General features: G+C 47.5%; 1 protein-coding gene across 2 annotated transcripts in view; it reads right to left on the bottom strand.

The window, feature by feature from the left end:
• Positions 1-6,638: 6,638 nt before the first annotated feature.
• The window catches only part of PNPLA7 (patatin like domain 7, lysophospholipase), a 169,466-nt gene continuing 158,125 nt past the window's right edge, over positions 6,639-17,979 (bottom strand). For both annotated transcript variants that reach the window (XM_088459190.1, XM_088459191.1), the window contains 3 exons: positions 14,117-14,204; positions 10,682-10,791; positions 6,639-8,829 (listed from right to left, as the gene is read on the bottom strand). In XM_088459190.1, the coding sequence (XP_088315316.1) occupies positions 8,746-8,829; positions 10,682-10,791; positions 14,117-14,204 (282 nt within the window). In that variant the 3' untranslated portion in view covers positions 6,639-8,745. The remainder of the gene's footprint in view (positions 8,830-10,681; positions 10,792-14,116; positions 14,205-17,979) is intronic.

Genomic DNA, 17,979 nt, shown 5'->3' with positions numbered 1-17,979 from the left:
CCAAAACGCAGTTGTCTTGGGAGTAGGGGCTTGTGCTCATTACGGACAATTTACACACACTTCTTATTGGCTGTGCAATGACTCGATCTGTGCAATTATAGGACTGTACGTAATGATCCACCAAGGTTCTTGGAGAAGAATCTCAGCCCCTGCTCTGGCCTATCTCTTTGCCAGCAACGCTCATCTCGAAGTACCAAAAGGTGTCTCCTGTAAATTGTAATCAATGCCTCTCTGCTCAGGCGGTTATCCCAGCCTGCTGGCGCTCACTGCTCCTCCTCTCCTCCAAGCGTATCAGATTGGTTCTCCAAAATGCAATTCTCTTTGGCTATAGAAGATGTGATGTCTTCTGCTGATAATTATGAGTCCTTTCGGAATACTTGGTTCTGCTGGCCTGACTTTGAGTCTGCTTCTTTCAGCTCTAATCTCAGTAGGCCGGCCCTCCGAGTACCCCTCTGGCCATGAATTTGGTCTCCTGGGCCTATGGCCATGTACTGTAGTTCTGTCTTGGCCTGTGCGCCTCTTGACCTATGTCCATTTTAACTTCACCTACCCGCAGGGGAGCAGGAACTAATTACCCAGGACTTTTGTAGAGTGTCGGCAGAGGCCAAAGCCAGCACGTGGTGTCACTTTACAGCACCGCACATAGTATTTTACAATGAGTTATTGTGGAGGTGCGTGGCCATGCTTCTCAGATTTGGCCACACCCATTCAGCACCCAGGCCTCGTGGATGTCTCACTGGCCCTGCCTGTGCCCCCCCCCCCTTCTAGGAACTGAGGCACGTTTCTCATAGTATATATTTCAGTCTTCCTCTGTCACTGTAACTCGTAGACCATTTATTCCCCCTCCCCCCTCAGCACTCTACTCTCTTTAATCTTAAATGTATTCCCAACCACTGTATAGTTACACTTTCCTAAGGTTACCTCCTTTCCTTCAGAGTTCATTATAGACCCCATGATGAACTTTGCTTTATTGTTTGGGTAAATCTCCTTTCCTGCTGTCCAATCAGCTGCCCTGTTAAATACTTCTGTGCACCAACCCCCTGCCCGGGCTGTCACGGCCTTTTGTTGTTCAGTCTACCTATTGTTGTTTTACATCCTGTTATTCTTTATTGGTTATAAAGATAAAATATCTGGCTCTGTGTAATATTAAACTGTACAATCACAGAAATGGGGTGTGGGGGCAGATTTGCTTTGTGTTGTAAGCATGGCAGCAGTTTGGCACACTAGGAGTTAATGGCGTGACAGATGGAAGAGCCGGCTGTTTAGTTCTTACACGACAGAAATACGCAGGCACAAATCTGCATAATTAGACGGAATACTGTATATAGTGATATTCACACAGGCCAATGCTTGTATTAAAAACACCAGACAGTTAGGATAGCACCTGCGTATTAGTACAACTGCTTATTGCAAAGGATCGAGTTGGAAAGAATGATTATACTGAGGACCGGAACCTCTCGCTTTGCGACTATCGCTGTGGGCCCACTTACTTAAGGTGCCAATACACAGGGCGATAAAGCAGGCGATCCGACTGATTGGTGCGATTTACCTGCTATATTGCACCGTGTATGGCCCTGATATCGGGCCGAGCTCGCTCCCGCGGGGTAGTACATCGCAGCCACTAATCTCTCTGCAGGACCATAGGATGCGATGTGCGATCCCATTCATTGCTATGCAGGTGAGACAGAGGGAGGGGGAACGACGTATTGGGCGGTCGGCCACCCGTTCGCACGGTGGGTGCGGACCACCCAATGTGTCGGACGACGGATCCCGTCGCATCGCACAGTGTATGGGGGCCTTAAGACATGGTGAAGGGGCTTGTCTTTTATCATTGCCCATCGCAGCGGCATCGACCACTTATCGCTATGGTCTATCAATAACATTTTGTCGGATGGTCAGCTGCCAGTTTGTGGTAGAGTCCAGGAGCGGTAAGGCCAGTACCGGGGATATGTGCAGAAGTGACCCGGCTAGCCCTTCCACCAATGTGCGAACTAAAAGCCCAGATGAACCCCCCCCCCCCCAAAAAAAAAGATATATATATATATATATATATCTCCACCGTGATCTTTCATGCTTGAAAACTTTGCAGAGGAGTCCTATTTACCACCCTCTCATTGATAAATAGACCCACTACTATCATATTTTCAATCATTTGAGAGAACAGTGTAGGTGCCAATGACTCATCACTTTCTCTTGAACAATAATAATCATCTAGATAACCGGAGACATCAGTAATTAAAGGAAAAGCCGATTTTATTTATTTTTGCAGCCTCTCTGATCAGTTCTTTTGCGCTAAATGTGGAGTCAGAGGAGGTACATATACAGAAATCATGAGGTAGACTTGGTTTATGCAAATGTTCTGTGTGGATTGGTTGATTAATCCCCAGGGGCGGGGCCAGTGATGTCACAGCAGCTCACATAACTGCAGCCTCAGGTTTGTGGACTATGGTAAGGCTGGGCGATCGAAGGGTCTTTTAGATCAAAATGGGACCATTACTGATGTATTCATACGGTGTGATTATCATTGGGGGAAAAACTCTATTTTTTTTTTTTTAATCATCCTCGTAACAATTTGCGTATCGCAAAAGAGACCTTCCTACAATCGTAGAACATAAAGTCACATCATGCCACATGCTGTACGTATTCTTCCTTCATTATCGTGGGAAATTAGCAGGCCGGGCAATATATCACATGAATTGGACATTTGGACCAAGGGCCTGATTCAGAGGCGCTCGCAAAAAGACAGCGCTCGCTTTGAATCAGGGCGGACGCATGTTGTTTTTTTTGTTCGGCCTCCTGGCCGCTCGCTAAGCTGTGGGTGACCACTCACCGCTTTAACGAGCGGCCAGATGATGGTTGCGACCATCGAGCTTACGACGAGACCCTTGTGGTAGGGTCTTGTCCGTCGCAAGCCCCAGTGAGCTTCCGGCTCTAATAGAGTCGGAATCTCACCACTGACATCACTCGTGATGTCAGTGGGGACGCCCCCAAACGGCAGGCATTCCTTCGGGAACGCCTCCGTTTGGCCAGCCACCCCCCGGCCCGCCTACAAAATGGGGCAAGCTGTCGATCAACATCGATAGCCGCCCCTTTTGGATACGAGCGCCGTGGCGAGTGATTTCTCACTCGCGCGCACTGCCCGGCCATCGACCCGCTTGCGAGCGGGTCTGAATCATGCCCCAACATTGAACCCTTATCTATATTCCCGATCCATCGATTTCTATGCCTAGGCTATAATGGAGCCTGTTAGGGCGCTTCCAGGACGCTATGGGAGGGGCTTCATTTGACTCTAAGACTGGGGGAAGCGACATTAGCTTTTCAACAGAGCAATGACTGACAAATTAACAGTGAACAGTATTATCTAAATGGGTCATATGATCCTCTAACTATTTAATAGATTTGGAAAGTTCAAATTAAAGTGCCCCCCCTCCTCCCGGAACCTTATTTGGTGCAGTGGATGAAAGTAGCTGACTTTTAGCATATATTGTCATTGTAGTACAAAGTTCTGACACCTCGCATAAGGCTCTTTAAATACTTTAATTAAATGCAGAGCAGGTCTCCGCTTCAGTGATATTGGCAATTAGATTGTGATTGTGGTGCAATCACAGATATATATGTAATGTATGCATATATAACTCAGCCCTGATTAAAGTGCGCCAGCCCCAGAATAGACTCAGTCTTCCTATTTATTTTTGGAATAGAATTAGGAGATATTGGTAAATGGCTTAGAGAAGTATGGAATGAGAATTCCAATTGTAGCCTGACCTCCTTTCTCATCCATGGTGCCTGTTATTGAGATCCGCCACAATTGAGTTGAAAACTTCTTAAAGTCGAAAAAGTGAGGAAGCTTTTTATATCAGGACAAATTCAAATGCGAGCCAGGGACCATGTGGCTCGCCCGCTGACCCTGAACTATCAATCCCAGCATGCCCTGACAGCCATTACAATTTTGAAGCACTTTTCTACCGAAAACGCTGATTGCTCCTGTTAGTAATATATATCTGCCAGACTCATGTGACTAGCATTCGATTCAAATAGATTTTTAGTGCCGGACATATAACACACAGAACATTCAAGTGATCTAGAATCAATACAAAAGGGCATTTGTGGGACCATTGTACAATACAGAGAGCATTATAGTGACTTACATACAATACAGTGTGCATCTTGGGGACCAATGTACAATATAGAGTGAAGTGATGGATTTTAAATCCAATATTCACGTTCCCTCAACAGGTCACGTTTTCTGGATGCACATGCACCTGTGAGTTCATCTACAGTATTTGGAGGGGTTAGAAGTTTCCATAGACAGAAATCATGTACTTTTAGAGACTGTTCTGATGGAATGAGAAAGGGACTTAGAAAGAGCCAGAGATTAGACTTGAAAGTGGCTTCTGATATCGGTGATTTGTCCCATCGGCGAGATGTCCTCCTGAGCTGGAAATAGAGCAGATCCGTCTTCGGCCAGAGGACATTACCGATTCTTCTTCCTATATTATACTAGACGTGTTTTTCCTACATTCCCACTGATAGTTGGCTTTATAGTCTCAATTCCACCATATACATCCACTTATAACATGGGGTCTATTTATCAAGCACCAATAACCCATTTTTTGCGCTGCGCAGTGTGCCGCCAGCTGGACTGATGTGGAATATGTTATTTCTATGTATAGAAGGTGTATCCACATATTGGGGGTCATCTCCACTCCAGTGAGCTGGCTATGGGGAGTCGCCCCACCCACAGCCGGTCTCTCTCTGCCGCGTCAGCCTGCCAAAAAAAAAAATCCTCTACTTAGTTTAAACCCAATGACTTCAGGGAGACGCGGCCGAAGACTCGCATCAGTTCTATCCATTGAGTACGGATAACAGCACCATGAGAATATATAGAAAACTCTTACGAGTCAGATAGGAGTTGTAGAGACTATTTTCTAACACATTCCTAGCGTTCCCGCTAGGCTGTTTTAGCGGGGCGCGGCGCCCTGCCCTCCTTCTGGAGGGAAAAAAGCACCCTGCCCTCACAGCCTGCGGGTGTCGTCTTCACCCGCGGGTCGCAGTGTCCCGCGGGTGGAGAAATGTGCAGTGACCCGGTCACCGCCGGAGAATAGACCCCAGGCGCATACGCCCGGCATCTATTCTCCCTGTCTGCAGCGCTTGGGGGCTGCCCGGCGTGTCCGTAAGTGCCGGGCACGCCCCCAAGAGTGACGAAAAGGGGATGCGTCTTATAGACACGCCCCCTTTTCGGGCACGCGCACAAAGGTGCCCTCTCTGGCTCTGGCGCCCTGCCTACCGCCGGAGCTAGAGTGAACACTGCATTCCCAGTCCGACCACTTCTAGTTCTGACAATGGGCCTGATCCATCAGCTGTGCGAAAATACTTAAAAGCAGGACGCCGCCCACCGCAGGCTTCTGTGATCCGCTGCTGCGTCCCAGAACGCAGGATCAGATCATCCGCGTGAACGTTGGTCGTCTGACGCAGGATGGCTGGTGTTTTTACGTGGTCGGGGCAAGTAAAGATGCGTTGCAAATCACGGACCTTCGCACACCTCGAAAGCAGGGCTGACACCCCCCCTTTTGTAGACCGTTCCATGTTGCCACCCCAAATGGCTGCAGACTATCACTCACCTGACATCTGCACATGCACCGTTCAACAATCTGGTTTGCGCACATCTCTGAATTAGGCCGAATGACCTTAATCATGCAAGGATGGTATCTGGGTTACACTGGATTCCCGTCCTGCCAGACCAGATTTCATTCATCCTTCTTCTGATCTTTCAGAATAGTCTGATTATAATCCACATACACTGAGTTATAGTCAGATGATTTATTTAGGGGTGTATGTGTGTATTATAATACAGGTAGGCAATCTATTGAACTATACACCCCAGCTAGCCCTGCCACTGTGTTCGTGATCTAAAATCGGAACTGCGACACGGCATGCCTACCCCTGATATATATTGTGATAGGATCACTGGTAAAGTGGTCTGTGGCAGGTACATTTGTCCCAGATTCCTGTCTTTTGTGTTTTAAACCCCCAGGAGAAAGTCTGCAGTGTAGCAGGCTTGAGTTTCGGCTTTTTGAAAAGCCAGTTTGGGACCTGGGGGTTGTGGGTGAGAGGAGAGGGAGGGCTCCACCCACGGCCACTCCAGGTTTTGGTTCTCGCAGCCTGGTAACAGGCTTGTTAGTTTTCCACCTGAGAGTGGCCAATATAAGCCTAGTTTGTTTAGGGCTGATTGTCTCACCTGGGAGAGCAGGCAGGGAGTTTGCTCAGAGACACTTGAAAAACCTATTTGTGAGTACGGTGCTGTGCTTTGTTGCTGGCGAGGGCTTTAGGCCCTGCCAGGTTCTGGTAGTGAGGGAACTACCTGTGAAGTTAGTGCCCAGACAGGGCTAGGATTTATATTTATGTTTTCTTTATATTTCTGTGATTGTACAATAAAGACTGGCGCCGACCAGCTTGTACTTGCATCCAGACTGGTGTGCTGCTACCCTGCTGCTGTGTGTGTGTGTGTAAGGAAGGAGTCCTCTACCCAGGAGAGGGACCCCCTAACCTAACTGTGTCACAATATAAATATTTTTTTTACATTTTCTCGCACTGGAATTAATAAGCATCAATTAATAATAACTTGTGACACAACAAGGTTTACTCAATCTCCAACAACCTTTTATTTTTATAAAATTGTTAGTACATAGCTGACACCCACATTTCCTTATATACAGTACATCCCTGCTATTACACAGCAACATACCCTGCCCAGCCAGATAGGTCACCCACATGTGATCTATACAGCTTCCCGGGTAGGTAGATCCATATTTGGCTAGTATCAGGGTCAGCGTTGGAATTTGGAAACCAATAAATTATCTTTTAAAAGGCACAAAAAGAATGCAAACAATTCTCTAGGCGAAACGCGCCGTTGGGGGTGGGAGCCCGGAGAGTGCGCAGCACAAGTCATGTAAATCAGCATCTCTCCAACTGTTGTGGAACTACAAGTGCCAGTAAAAATAAAGCTGGAAGGGCCATACTGGTACTTGTGGGGGGGTCACAGGTTGCCTCCATCTATGCTGCAGTTCATTGTTGGACTTTTACCAACTACACAATCTCTAAAGTGATTTTAGTTTATATAAAAAGAAAAAAAAAAAACTTTTGGCACCGGTTCAAACAAGATGGCTGGCACCGCGCAAGACAGCTGTGTAAAGTGCGTACCGATTGGATGGGCAAAAACCCACATTAGACAACGGGAGAGGTTTCTTTTATATGTAATAAATATTGCTGTCTATATTCAGTCACCGTACGTGTGCAAATCAACAGGGAAGGATACGGGGATTGTCAGCGAGAGACTTACTGATCTTATACCATATTAATCATTCTTTTAATCTCTATGAAAGGAAGACCTGAAAATAAAATCTGAAGACCTCTATACTTGCTGTCCTGCTGTTTGGCTTGGCCTATGACTAGATGAGGAGAAGTTACTGTCATTTCCTGTTCATTATTCTGCACAAGGAAACCCCAAATTCGGTTACAACTGAGGTGGCACAAAGCGCAAAGATATGCAGCAACCAATCAGATATCAGCACTCTGCAGTATAGTGTTGTCACGCCAATGAAAGCCATTATCCTATTGGGTGCTACCGGTTACAGCGACTCTGCTGTACTTGATCTATTACATAAGGCCTAGTGTCTGTTATTTTTTATTCCTCTTCTAACTTTGTTAATAAAGTATGAAAAAAGACTGGCCTGAGAGTCACCCTTTTATTTATTCTGCAGGTTTTTTTTTTTTTAAATGACTGCAAATCCCCCCCTGGGCCTCATTGATCAATGCGTTTTATCATTCACAACGAGTGCTCAAACTCATTGCGTATGATAATGGGGCTCCAGCCAATCAGCTCCCAACGGTCATCTGTTTGAAAAATGACACATGGGAGCTGATTGGCTGGAGCGCCATTTATCATACGCAGTAAGCTTTATCACTCGTTGTGAATGATAAAACGCATTGATAAATGAGGCCCTTACTATTCTGTACGTTTGATTTTCATTTTCCGTGCGCAATGTACCACCGCAGCCCCTTTTGATGAACAAAGTGTTCTGGGTTCCGGGTTATATCTGTCCTTAAAAAAAAAAGTTGTTAGAGAGAAGGGGAGTGGGTTTAGCGCAACTCAAACCCCCCCCCCATCCCCCCTTTTACCACAGCCTCTAATGCCAACGGTGCCCGTGGATTCTTGACTTATACTTGGCCTCTAACAGCAGAACTCAGATAAAGAGCCTAATTTAGTAACCCTTCTATTCAGTAGACTCACCCCCGGTAACAACTTAATGGAAACCAAACAAATGAACATAGATCTCCATTAACTAACAAACAAAATATATGAGAGTTCTCCTACAGCGATCAGTAACTGCACCAGCAGCCTAATATAATGCGGCCATATCGGCTATTATCGGCAATAACTCCCTTTATAATAGGCTTATAAATAAATGTATCATCTCAAACCACTGTCATCTAGAAAACATGAAATGTATTTAAGGCTTTATCGCTTTTGCGGTTTATTTGGTTGCCCGTGACCTCCGCACAAAGCCAGCGCGGAGGTCATCTCACCATTACTCGCTACAAGTTGGGTCAGTTAGTGGCTCCGACCAGTCACCGCATGCTGAGGAAAGGCTAGCGGCCACAAGAGCTACAGCCGGAGCCGTACGAAGAGGGTGGAGCCGGAGGACTGGAGGTAAAGGCGGATCATCTCTCCGGTGTTCAATGGGCTCAGCTGTTCTCCTGCGTCCTTTCTGCGCCGTGTCGCCTGGCCGCAGAAGGCCGCTGCCGCACCTGCACATCTGCCTCCTCGTCCTGTGGTTGGGAAAATGCAATCTCGTTAGTAACTGGCTCGGTACTGTATCCATACTGTGTGACAGAGATTTCATACAACGTACTGCACCCATCTCTAAGTATTTTGCGCCTGTCATTTTTGAAACACAGGGGGAGATGTATAAAATCTTGGAGAGAGAAACTGGAGAGTGAGGCTGTGTTTTAAAAAAATGACAGGAGCTGATTGGTAGTCTCTTCAAGGTTTGATATATCTCCCCCACAGCCTGTAAAGTGACAGTTAGGAGCCGATTGGTTGGTAATTTAGTTCTTCCAAGGCTTAGTACATCTACCGCATAGATTGCAAGCTCCAATGGGGCAGGGACTGACATACTCTCTGTAAAAGCACTAGTAAGTAGCTGTAAATACTGCGCACGTGACAAAAAGTAATTGGTGACTGCGCATTCGCCAAATCAGACAGGCGCATGGACGGACCATACGATCCACTGTGAGCAGCAATCCATGAAGTGGGTGCTTCTGGGCGGTGACCATGCGAATGCACTGATCTGTCGCGTCTAGTAGGCCTGTGGTTGGCGCTTCAGGCCGACATCCGCGCTCCATCGGCGCACGCGGATGGAGATGGGATGCCTATTTCTGCAACTACCATTGGGTGGGTGCAAGTCCCACACATCCAACTTAAGATGCCCATACATCTGCGACGGATCGCCGCGATCAGAAATTTCCGATTGCCCACCATGGATGTTCTGCGATCCGTCTCCGAATTGCAGACATTTCGCATGTTAAATGTCCGCGATTTGACAATTGCGATCATTTTTTGATCGCAATCATCAAATCGACGAAATATGTTGGATTTCTACGATCCCGGTAATCCGTTGCAGATGTATGGGGCCCATTAGAATTAGCCCCTCAGGGTCGCATGTGACATTTTTCAGTAGCACCCTCCTATAAAATCACACAATGACCCCTACAACGGGTGTGAATTTACTGGGCTAGTGCTAGCTTATTAAAGGTAATCCTTTATGTCTAGAGAACGTATACAATTGTATTTGCACCAAACATTTCCTTAAATCTGGTTAGAGAGTAAGTTTGTTTTTGTTGTTGAGCGAGTGATGGGGTTTCTGTAATCCGACTGATGTAATAACTATGAGGAGGATAACTGCAGCGTACGCGCCATGCAGGGCAGCTGTAGCAATGTTACACTTGAACGCCAAGAGTACAATACAGACTCCTCATACAGCCTCCGTTCCTTCCCGTTACTGACTGATACAGCCAGTTGTATTCATCAGTATGGCTGTAACAGACGCCCAAGTGCGTTGATTTTGCAATAATTCACTAAAAAGTAAATAATAGTAATTGGATTATAGGAGAGATAACTGTTTAAGGCTAGGTTAATGGGGGGGGGGATCTAAATAAAAACGTGATAAAAACGCACCTCAGCGCTTTACTAGGACCAAAATCAGGATCACGCACTTGACCTAATACTGCAAATGTGTAAGCGCATATGGGCACCACTAAAAGAGACTCATTACAGGGTTCGGTGGAGACTGCAGTGATAAGACTACTGCGGTTTGCGCTGACATCATCCAATCACACAAACGGGTCACCACAAAGCAGAAATGACCAGACGACAAAACCCCGTCCAATGGCGTGATCTCTCCTAACGTGTCCTGCCATGCCGTGGCCATTAAACGAGGACTGGGCTGAGTGTCCACCTCAATGCTTTCCTGACAGTATGGCCTGACCTGTGGATTACAACACGGTCTGTGGGAGCAGCAACCGTAGGGATCGATGATCCCCATTGTCTACAATGTCTGATGCCACATGGGGCGACTGCTCGCGGACCGATTTGTCTGCGCTCACAGATTCATCTACTTACACTGTCCGAGGCGTTGTCAATGCTTTGGGAACTCAAGAAATTGAGATAATCCTCTTTTTTCAAGTCTGAAATATCTTCCTCCTCGTATTCAGTCTGATAATCCGATTCATCTGTCAGAGAGAGAGACGCATTCATTTATAGCCGACAGGTTATGTAGGTCACAGACAGTCGCCAGCAGAACGCAGAGACGACACATCTGATTGGGCAGCAGTACGGACACACAAAGCTTCTATGGGCAACTCTGACAGTTTAGCGAAAGTGACCCCAGAGAATAGGGCTGTGCCTACATTTGGGAGACTTGGAGCGCATGTGGTAATAATTAATGTTTATTTGCCCTCAGACTTCAGGATAACCCCCCCATTAATTTATACTTTTCTATTTTCAACCAAAAATACCATTTGGTTATTATGGGGGACATTATTAAGCCTTCTAAAGAGTGGACACGTTGCCTTTAGCAATCAGCTTTGAGGTAGCATTTACTATAAAATGATAGGTAGAAGCTAACTGGTTGCCTTGTTCCACGTATACACTTTTTTTGAAGCTTAATACATCAACCCCACTGTCTCCAAGAGAGATCTGGTTACTATTAGCCAAACCACGCCTGACTCAGCTCATATTGGATGATTAGACAATTCTAGCTGTGCACATGTGACACTTCAAGATGAGGACGAGTACTTTGCCACGTTTTATGGTAGGGCATGTGTGGGAAATCTTACCCCACACATGCCCTACCACAAAACGTGTCACTTACCCCCCACACATGCCCTACCACAAAACGTGGCAATCTTACCCCACACACGTGCCCTACCCCCAAAACGTGGCAATCTTACCCCACACACGTGCCCTACCACAAAACACGGCAATCTTACCCCCCACACGTGCCCTACCACAAAACACAACAATCTTACCCCACACATGCCCTACCACAAAGCACAGCAATCTTACCCCACACATGCCCTGCCACAAAACACAACAATCTTACCCCACACATGCCCTACCCCAAAATGTGGCAATCTTACCCCCACACGTGCCCTACCCCAAAACGTGGCACTTACCCCCACACGTGCCCTACCACAAAACGCGGCAATCTTACCCCCACACGTGCCCTACCACAAAACACGGCAATCTTACCCCACACGTGCCCTACCACAAAGCACAGCAATCTTACCCCACACATGCCCTACCACAAAGCACAGCAATCTTACCCACACAGAGAGCTATCGGATTGCTTGAACTTGCCAACCTTGCGATTTAGCCTGCTGTGTATGATGATAACAGTGGCTGCTTATTCATGCCATCACGTGTAAGGATACAATAGGGCCTGTTGTATGGTTAAGCTCCTGTTTACTCTATACTAGTGGTTCTCAACTCCAGTCCTCATGTATTATCCACAATAGTTCATGTATTTCAGAATAATTACGGACCCCCAAAAAATGGATGACCTTATCTGTGCATGATTAAAGATCACCAGAAAATATGACCTGCAGGGCCATTTAGGCATTCCTGGGCAGGCCTGTAGTGAGCTTTGCCTTGCCCGGATAAAATAGGGGGGCAGGGCCCAATGTAAGTAGGCGTGGCCACAGCTCCTTAAAGGAAAAAAAAATAGTATTTGCTGTGCCGCCAATTGGCGTAGTCCACTCCACAGGGGGGCGCCGTGTGCCCCTCAGCCAGGGGCAAAACCGGGGGGACAGCAGCTGGCCCAGGACCCTCCAACAAACCCGTGTAATTATAGGAGTATTCATGACAGGTTGGAGAGAAATAAAATTGTGATAAAGTACCATCCAATCAGCTCCTAACTGTCACGTTACAGGCTGTGTTTGGAACATGACAGTTGGGAGCTGATTGGTTGGTACTTTATCTCACAATTCTCTCTCTCTAAGCTTTCATGAATACCCCTCTTAGTACCTGTCCTCACCCCCACCTCTCAGCGCCCCTAGTTGGGGGTACCTGACTGGGGGACTGGAGAACCCCTTCTCTATACAGATAACATGAGTGTGACAATAAAAGCCTAAGGGCAGGTCCATGCCTGGTAAATTCATTTCTCTCTATACAGCCTCCTGTGCGCCAGGACAGAAATGAAATATGAAGCACGGAGGTTACCGGGAATAAGATCTTACATCCCCCTTACTGCCCCCTCTGAGCCATGTAGCTCATTGCTGCCTCTGTCTGTGCATTACGGGAGAAAATACTCATGTGACAGTGTTACTAACGTCATGTACAGCCCGGAACAGAACTAGCTAAAAACACAGGGGTCAGTCGTAGCTAATCCCCCCCCGCCCAGCCCAGCTTCCATACTTCATACAACACGGAAGTGCCCCCAGAAGCGTTATTACATCCCGATGTGTTACAGCTCAGCTACACATGGAGAGTATATATTTTGTAATGCACAGAGCTGTTTGGCGCACTCTTCATTGTCGCTTTACAGCGGTCTGAGTGACGCTTGCTAAATCTTTGTTGGATCTTACTATGCAGCAAACCGCATGCAACAAAAAGCAACACAAACGACCCAAAACAACACGCAAGAAAAGAAGACAGCAAGCAACTGCATTTTAAGATGGCTAAAAGTGGCACAAACCCCCCAACAAATCATTAATGTCGCCCTGGCCGTTGGATATACAGTAACGTCTGACACGTAAAACATCTGGAGCCGTGCGCCGGCGATTCTGCGGCCAGGACGTGGTACGAGAGCTGGAATTCTGCTCAAAGCTGAGCACGAGAGATTTCTATGACTGGATAGATGGACCGGAGCCAGTGATCGCAGCTCCAGATGTCTCCTTCCTTTCATACGCACTAATTGATGGCCTCCTCCAATTGCTTAATGAATATGTTTTGGCTTAACAGACGTCGGGGTTTAATAGGTTTTGAGAAGAGCCCTGGGGAGCCTGAAGCACATGAGATACCCAATGACAATCACTGGAGGAATTAATGTAGAGAGCCGGCTATGTGCTGTCAGTGGGAGCGTACAGCGTCATGTAGCCATTTACTGGAATCTAGTAATATTGATGGGAAAATGTGCAGCAGCTGGATATCTCGTAGGGAGCCCAACCTCTAACGTACAACTGGGAATTTCCTATTCATTTTAGCAGAGAGAGAGTAGGGGGATGAAACCTTAACCTTCCCCTATTGACCAGTCCTACCCATTACCATCATATTCTGCAGCACTAAACCCACAATATCTACAACTCAGTCGTTTTTGGGGTCCCCCCCCCATCTTTCATGGCATCACTATATTATAGAGTTGCCAACTTCTGGATTGCATCCAATATTTTGTACTAGAAGAAACATCCTATGGGTTTTGTACGTCTCCTTTTTGCCGGTGGTCTGGTTAGAACATGATGTCTGCTTTGGGCAATGCCTCTTATAATACACATGCAGCCCCTAGACAGGCGAGTCGCACATACACACCTACGGACTTATCCGCCTCTCGGCACTTACCGCCGTCCACAACAGCTGTTTTCACGGGTTCGATCCTGGACACGATTTCCGCCAGATCCGTGAAAGAGGCATTAGGGCAGGTGTTCAGCTGAGGGCGAGAGAGATAGAGTAACCGGTTTTGATCTTAGACTGAGAAAAGACTAGCAGTTATCGATTTTTACCATCAACGTGAAAGCGAATATGAGGGCACAGACTTGCCTATCCATCTACCATTTAGCTCCGAGTAAAGATGGCCACACATCTAAAGATTATCTGTCCAACCATCCAACTTGTTGATTGGTTGGAATGAAAATCTGGTAACGTATGGGAGTAACTGATCAGCAATTTGCTCCTAAATGCTAGAAAACAGATGAAAATGGTCGGTCAGACAAGTTTGTTAAATGTTTGATCTAAACAATTTGTTCAAACAACAGTTTTTGTCCATTTTCTGGCATTTGGGAGCAAATTGCTGATTGTCATTTGTTTCATACCTTACCAGATTTTCATCCCAACCAATCAACTAGTTGAATGGTTGGACAGATAATCTTTAGATGTGTGGCCAGCTTAATAGACCAAGTTATCCAATGTTAACCAAGCAGTTTAAAAGCCAAATGCACAGTAGGGATTAGGATGGGGTTGAGTTGGTAAAAGGGGTGGCACGGTAGCGCTGGTCAGGTGACGTGCGTCTGCCATGCTTCAGGACGCATCCTGCCCAAGGCAAGAATAGCCCCTTCATGTAAAGTCTTTTTCGCCATGTAAATTCTTGCAGTAATAGCGATGGGCCCTGAGATTAGGGTGACCTGTATCTCCGCCCCTCCCCCTCCCCTCCCCGTGTACCTACCCCAACTCCTCAGCCTGTGTTGGAGTATAGGAGTTAGAGTACATTAAAATGACCAATAATAAAATAGATGACAAGACTTCCAGACCTAAGTTTATGGCACAAAGTTTACGTTCATCTAGTACAGACGTCCTTAACCAGAAAACTGGATCGCCAGAGCTTACCTTAATAAAAGCGACTTTTAAACAAGTCAATGAGGGCTGACGCAGATGTGCCTACGATAAAAAAACGCTAAAGCGGTCACAGCAGCGAGTGACTGCGAATTAGACCCTTAGTTCACTAAAATCTGCGTCACAACTTGTCCATAGAGTGAGAGTTCATTATAGAGCTGCTAACACTAAACCCAAACCGCCCCGTACATAATACAAGTGCTGCTAACAGAGGTAAGGGAACTCCTACATAAAGATTTGTGAATGGGAGATTGCCATGCTCGATCCGCTTAGAGGATATATTTAGGGGTCCCTTTATGGTCCTCGGCAGCTCCACGTCCCCGTGTTTGCCTTTCCCCAGTAAGAAGTGAGCTGTCCGTCACCAATGATGAACAATGCAGAGCGTGTGAGCCGGCAGAACGGCTGTCTCTTAGGCAAACACAGGACTGTGCTAGATCAAGGTCGCTCTATCCTATAGAACTATTTTTATACGTTAAGGGCAAGGGTATAAGAACAGCAGGTGACAAATGCAGCATGCAGACCCCATAAAACGCAATAAATCTTTCCCTGGTACACGGAGGCTGTGGGTGGGCTAAGTCATGACATTTTAGCTCCAGAGTAAAATGTTTATTTTCTTTTTAAATGCAAAGTGCTGTCCCGCAGCTCACAGCTAAAGCATTGATGAAACATCTTTTACAGCACAGCCAAAATAAATACACTTAGGGCCTGATTCAGAGCCGCTCGCTGGATGCGATTGCTCGCATCCAGCGTATGCAAATTTTTCAAAGTCATAACATGGTAAGTTACCAATCGCCAAGGCATAAGCATGCCCACTGTGTATGCAGACGCCCATTAGCGTATGTTGAGAAGCCCACTAGCGCACGTCATCTCCAGGAAGTGTATTGAAACATTGGTACATCGAGCACCATCGGATGCTAACGCAGCGCTTGCGGTTGCCTTACCCTGCCGCAAGCACTGCGAGGACTTCAGTGTAAAAAACAGGCATGTGACGTGTACTACGACGCTGTCTGTTAATTATGCACGCCTCTAAAAACGGCGTTGAAACACTCAGGCATGCCTGCGTTCGCACCTCCACTCCCCTGTTATTAGTGTCCTGCCCCTGTTACCACCCACAAATGGCCTCTCCCGTCACTCATTTCACTGGGCTGTCTGTGCTGGGCGAGCGAGCTGCGATCGCACAGAGTAGTTCGCACACGCGCAGAACGAAGCATACGCGTTCGCAAACAATCGGGCCGCTTGTGAGCGCACAGCGCTAGCGAGCGGGTCTGAATCAGGCCCTTAGTTAGAAAGCAGAGACGGTCTTCTATGTAATGAAATGAAGCCAGACCTCGCCCTCTGTTATTTTGCTCTAGACACGAAATATCGATTTGTTTTTAACTATGCATTAAGATCCCTTTTCTAAACCAGAAATGGATATTGCTGTTATGTGTGGGACCCCCCAGGATCCTGCCAGCTGCTTCCAAATCCCGCTTTGCGCTGTAAATAGAGCATTAAAGGGCACCTGTCACCCACACACAGCGGAGGAGGGCACTGGGCAAGCTCCACCGATATTCATGAGAATGCAGACCATCGCTTCCTTCAGTGAATCAAAGCATAATTTACTCTGCTCAAACAATGTAAGATAAATTATCAGTCATAAGGGTCATTTATCATCACTGCATATAAACTAACCTAACCCACATAAGCGGCAGGAGAAACTGATAAATATGGCAGAGTAATGTTACAGAGTATGGCCTTCAAAGACAACAATATTCCCCAGATGCGTACCTCCCAACCTGGGCATTCAGGACAGTGGGGGTGATTCTGAATTGAGAGCAAAGCAAGAAAAATCAAGTAACTTTGTACCTGGACAAACCATGCTGCACTGCAAGGGGGCCAAATACAGTTATTAAGTTTGCATGCAGGGTAAATACTGGCTGCTTCTGCATGTAGCCCACAAATGCTGGACAACTTTATTCTTACACTGCAATTTAGATTTGCATTTGGACCCGCCCCTCGCAGACCTAAATCTCTCTGGTTATATCTCCCTCCCCCCCTGCAGTGCAACATGGTTCTACCAAGGTACAAAGTGATTACTTTTTTGTATTGCTCCCAAAGGGGCGTGTTTACAGCCCATGTGGAGACCTCCCACTACTCTGATTGGTGAATGGCCAGCGCAGTTCATCCAGCCGTGCACTAGACAAGCAAACCCAGTAGCTGTGTGGCGCATTGCACGGTTGCTGAGAAGATGTCGGAGGGTGCTGACCGCACACAGTCCGATTGTATTTGATGCACAATCGGCGAGGCCGTGCATCATCCTCGCCCGCCAGATATCGCTATTCTAGTGTGTGATTCGCCGGCAGCCTGTCTCTGCGGGATCCGCACCTGAGGGGCAGAGCAGGGGCACACACCCGGGAGCCTGTCTCTGCGGGATCCGCACCTGAGGGGCAGAGCAGGGGGACACACCCGGCAGCCTGTCTCTGCGGGATCCGCACCTGAGGGGCAGAGCAGGGGGACACACCCGGCAGCCTGTCTCTGCGGGATCCGCACCTGAGGGACAGAGCAGGGGGACACACCCGGGAGCCTGTCTCTGCGGGATCCGCACCTGATGGGCAGTGCAGGGGGACACACCCGGGAGCCTGTCTCTGTGGGATCCGCACCTGAGGGGCAGAGCAGGGACACACACCCGGGAGCCTGTCTCTGCGGGATCCACACCTGAGGGGCAGTGCAGGAGGACACACCCGGGAGCCTGTCTCTGCGGGATCCGCACCTGAGGGGCAGGGCAGAGGGACACACCCGGCAGCCTGTCTCTGTGGGATCGGCACCTGAGGGGCAGAGCAGGGGGACATACCCGGCAGCCTGTCTCTGCGGGATCGGCACCTGAGGGGCAGAGCAGG

This window comes from Taudactylus pleione, unplaced genomic scaffold (genome assembly GCF_031769625.1).
Source record: "Taudactylus pleione unplaced genomic scaffold, aTauple2 ptg000897l, whole genome shotgun sequence".
Taxonomy (NCBI): Eukaryota; Metazoa; Chordata; class Amphibia; order Anura; family Myobatrachidae; genus Taudactylus; species Taudactylus pleione.
Note: the sequence above shows the minus strand (reverse complement) of the source record. Positions and strands in the feature narration are given on the sequence as shown.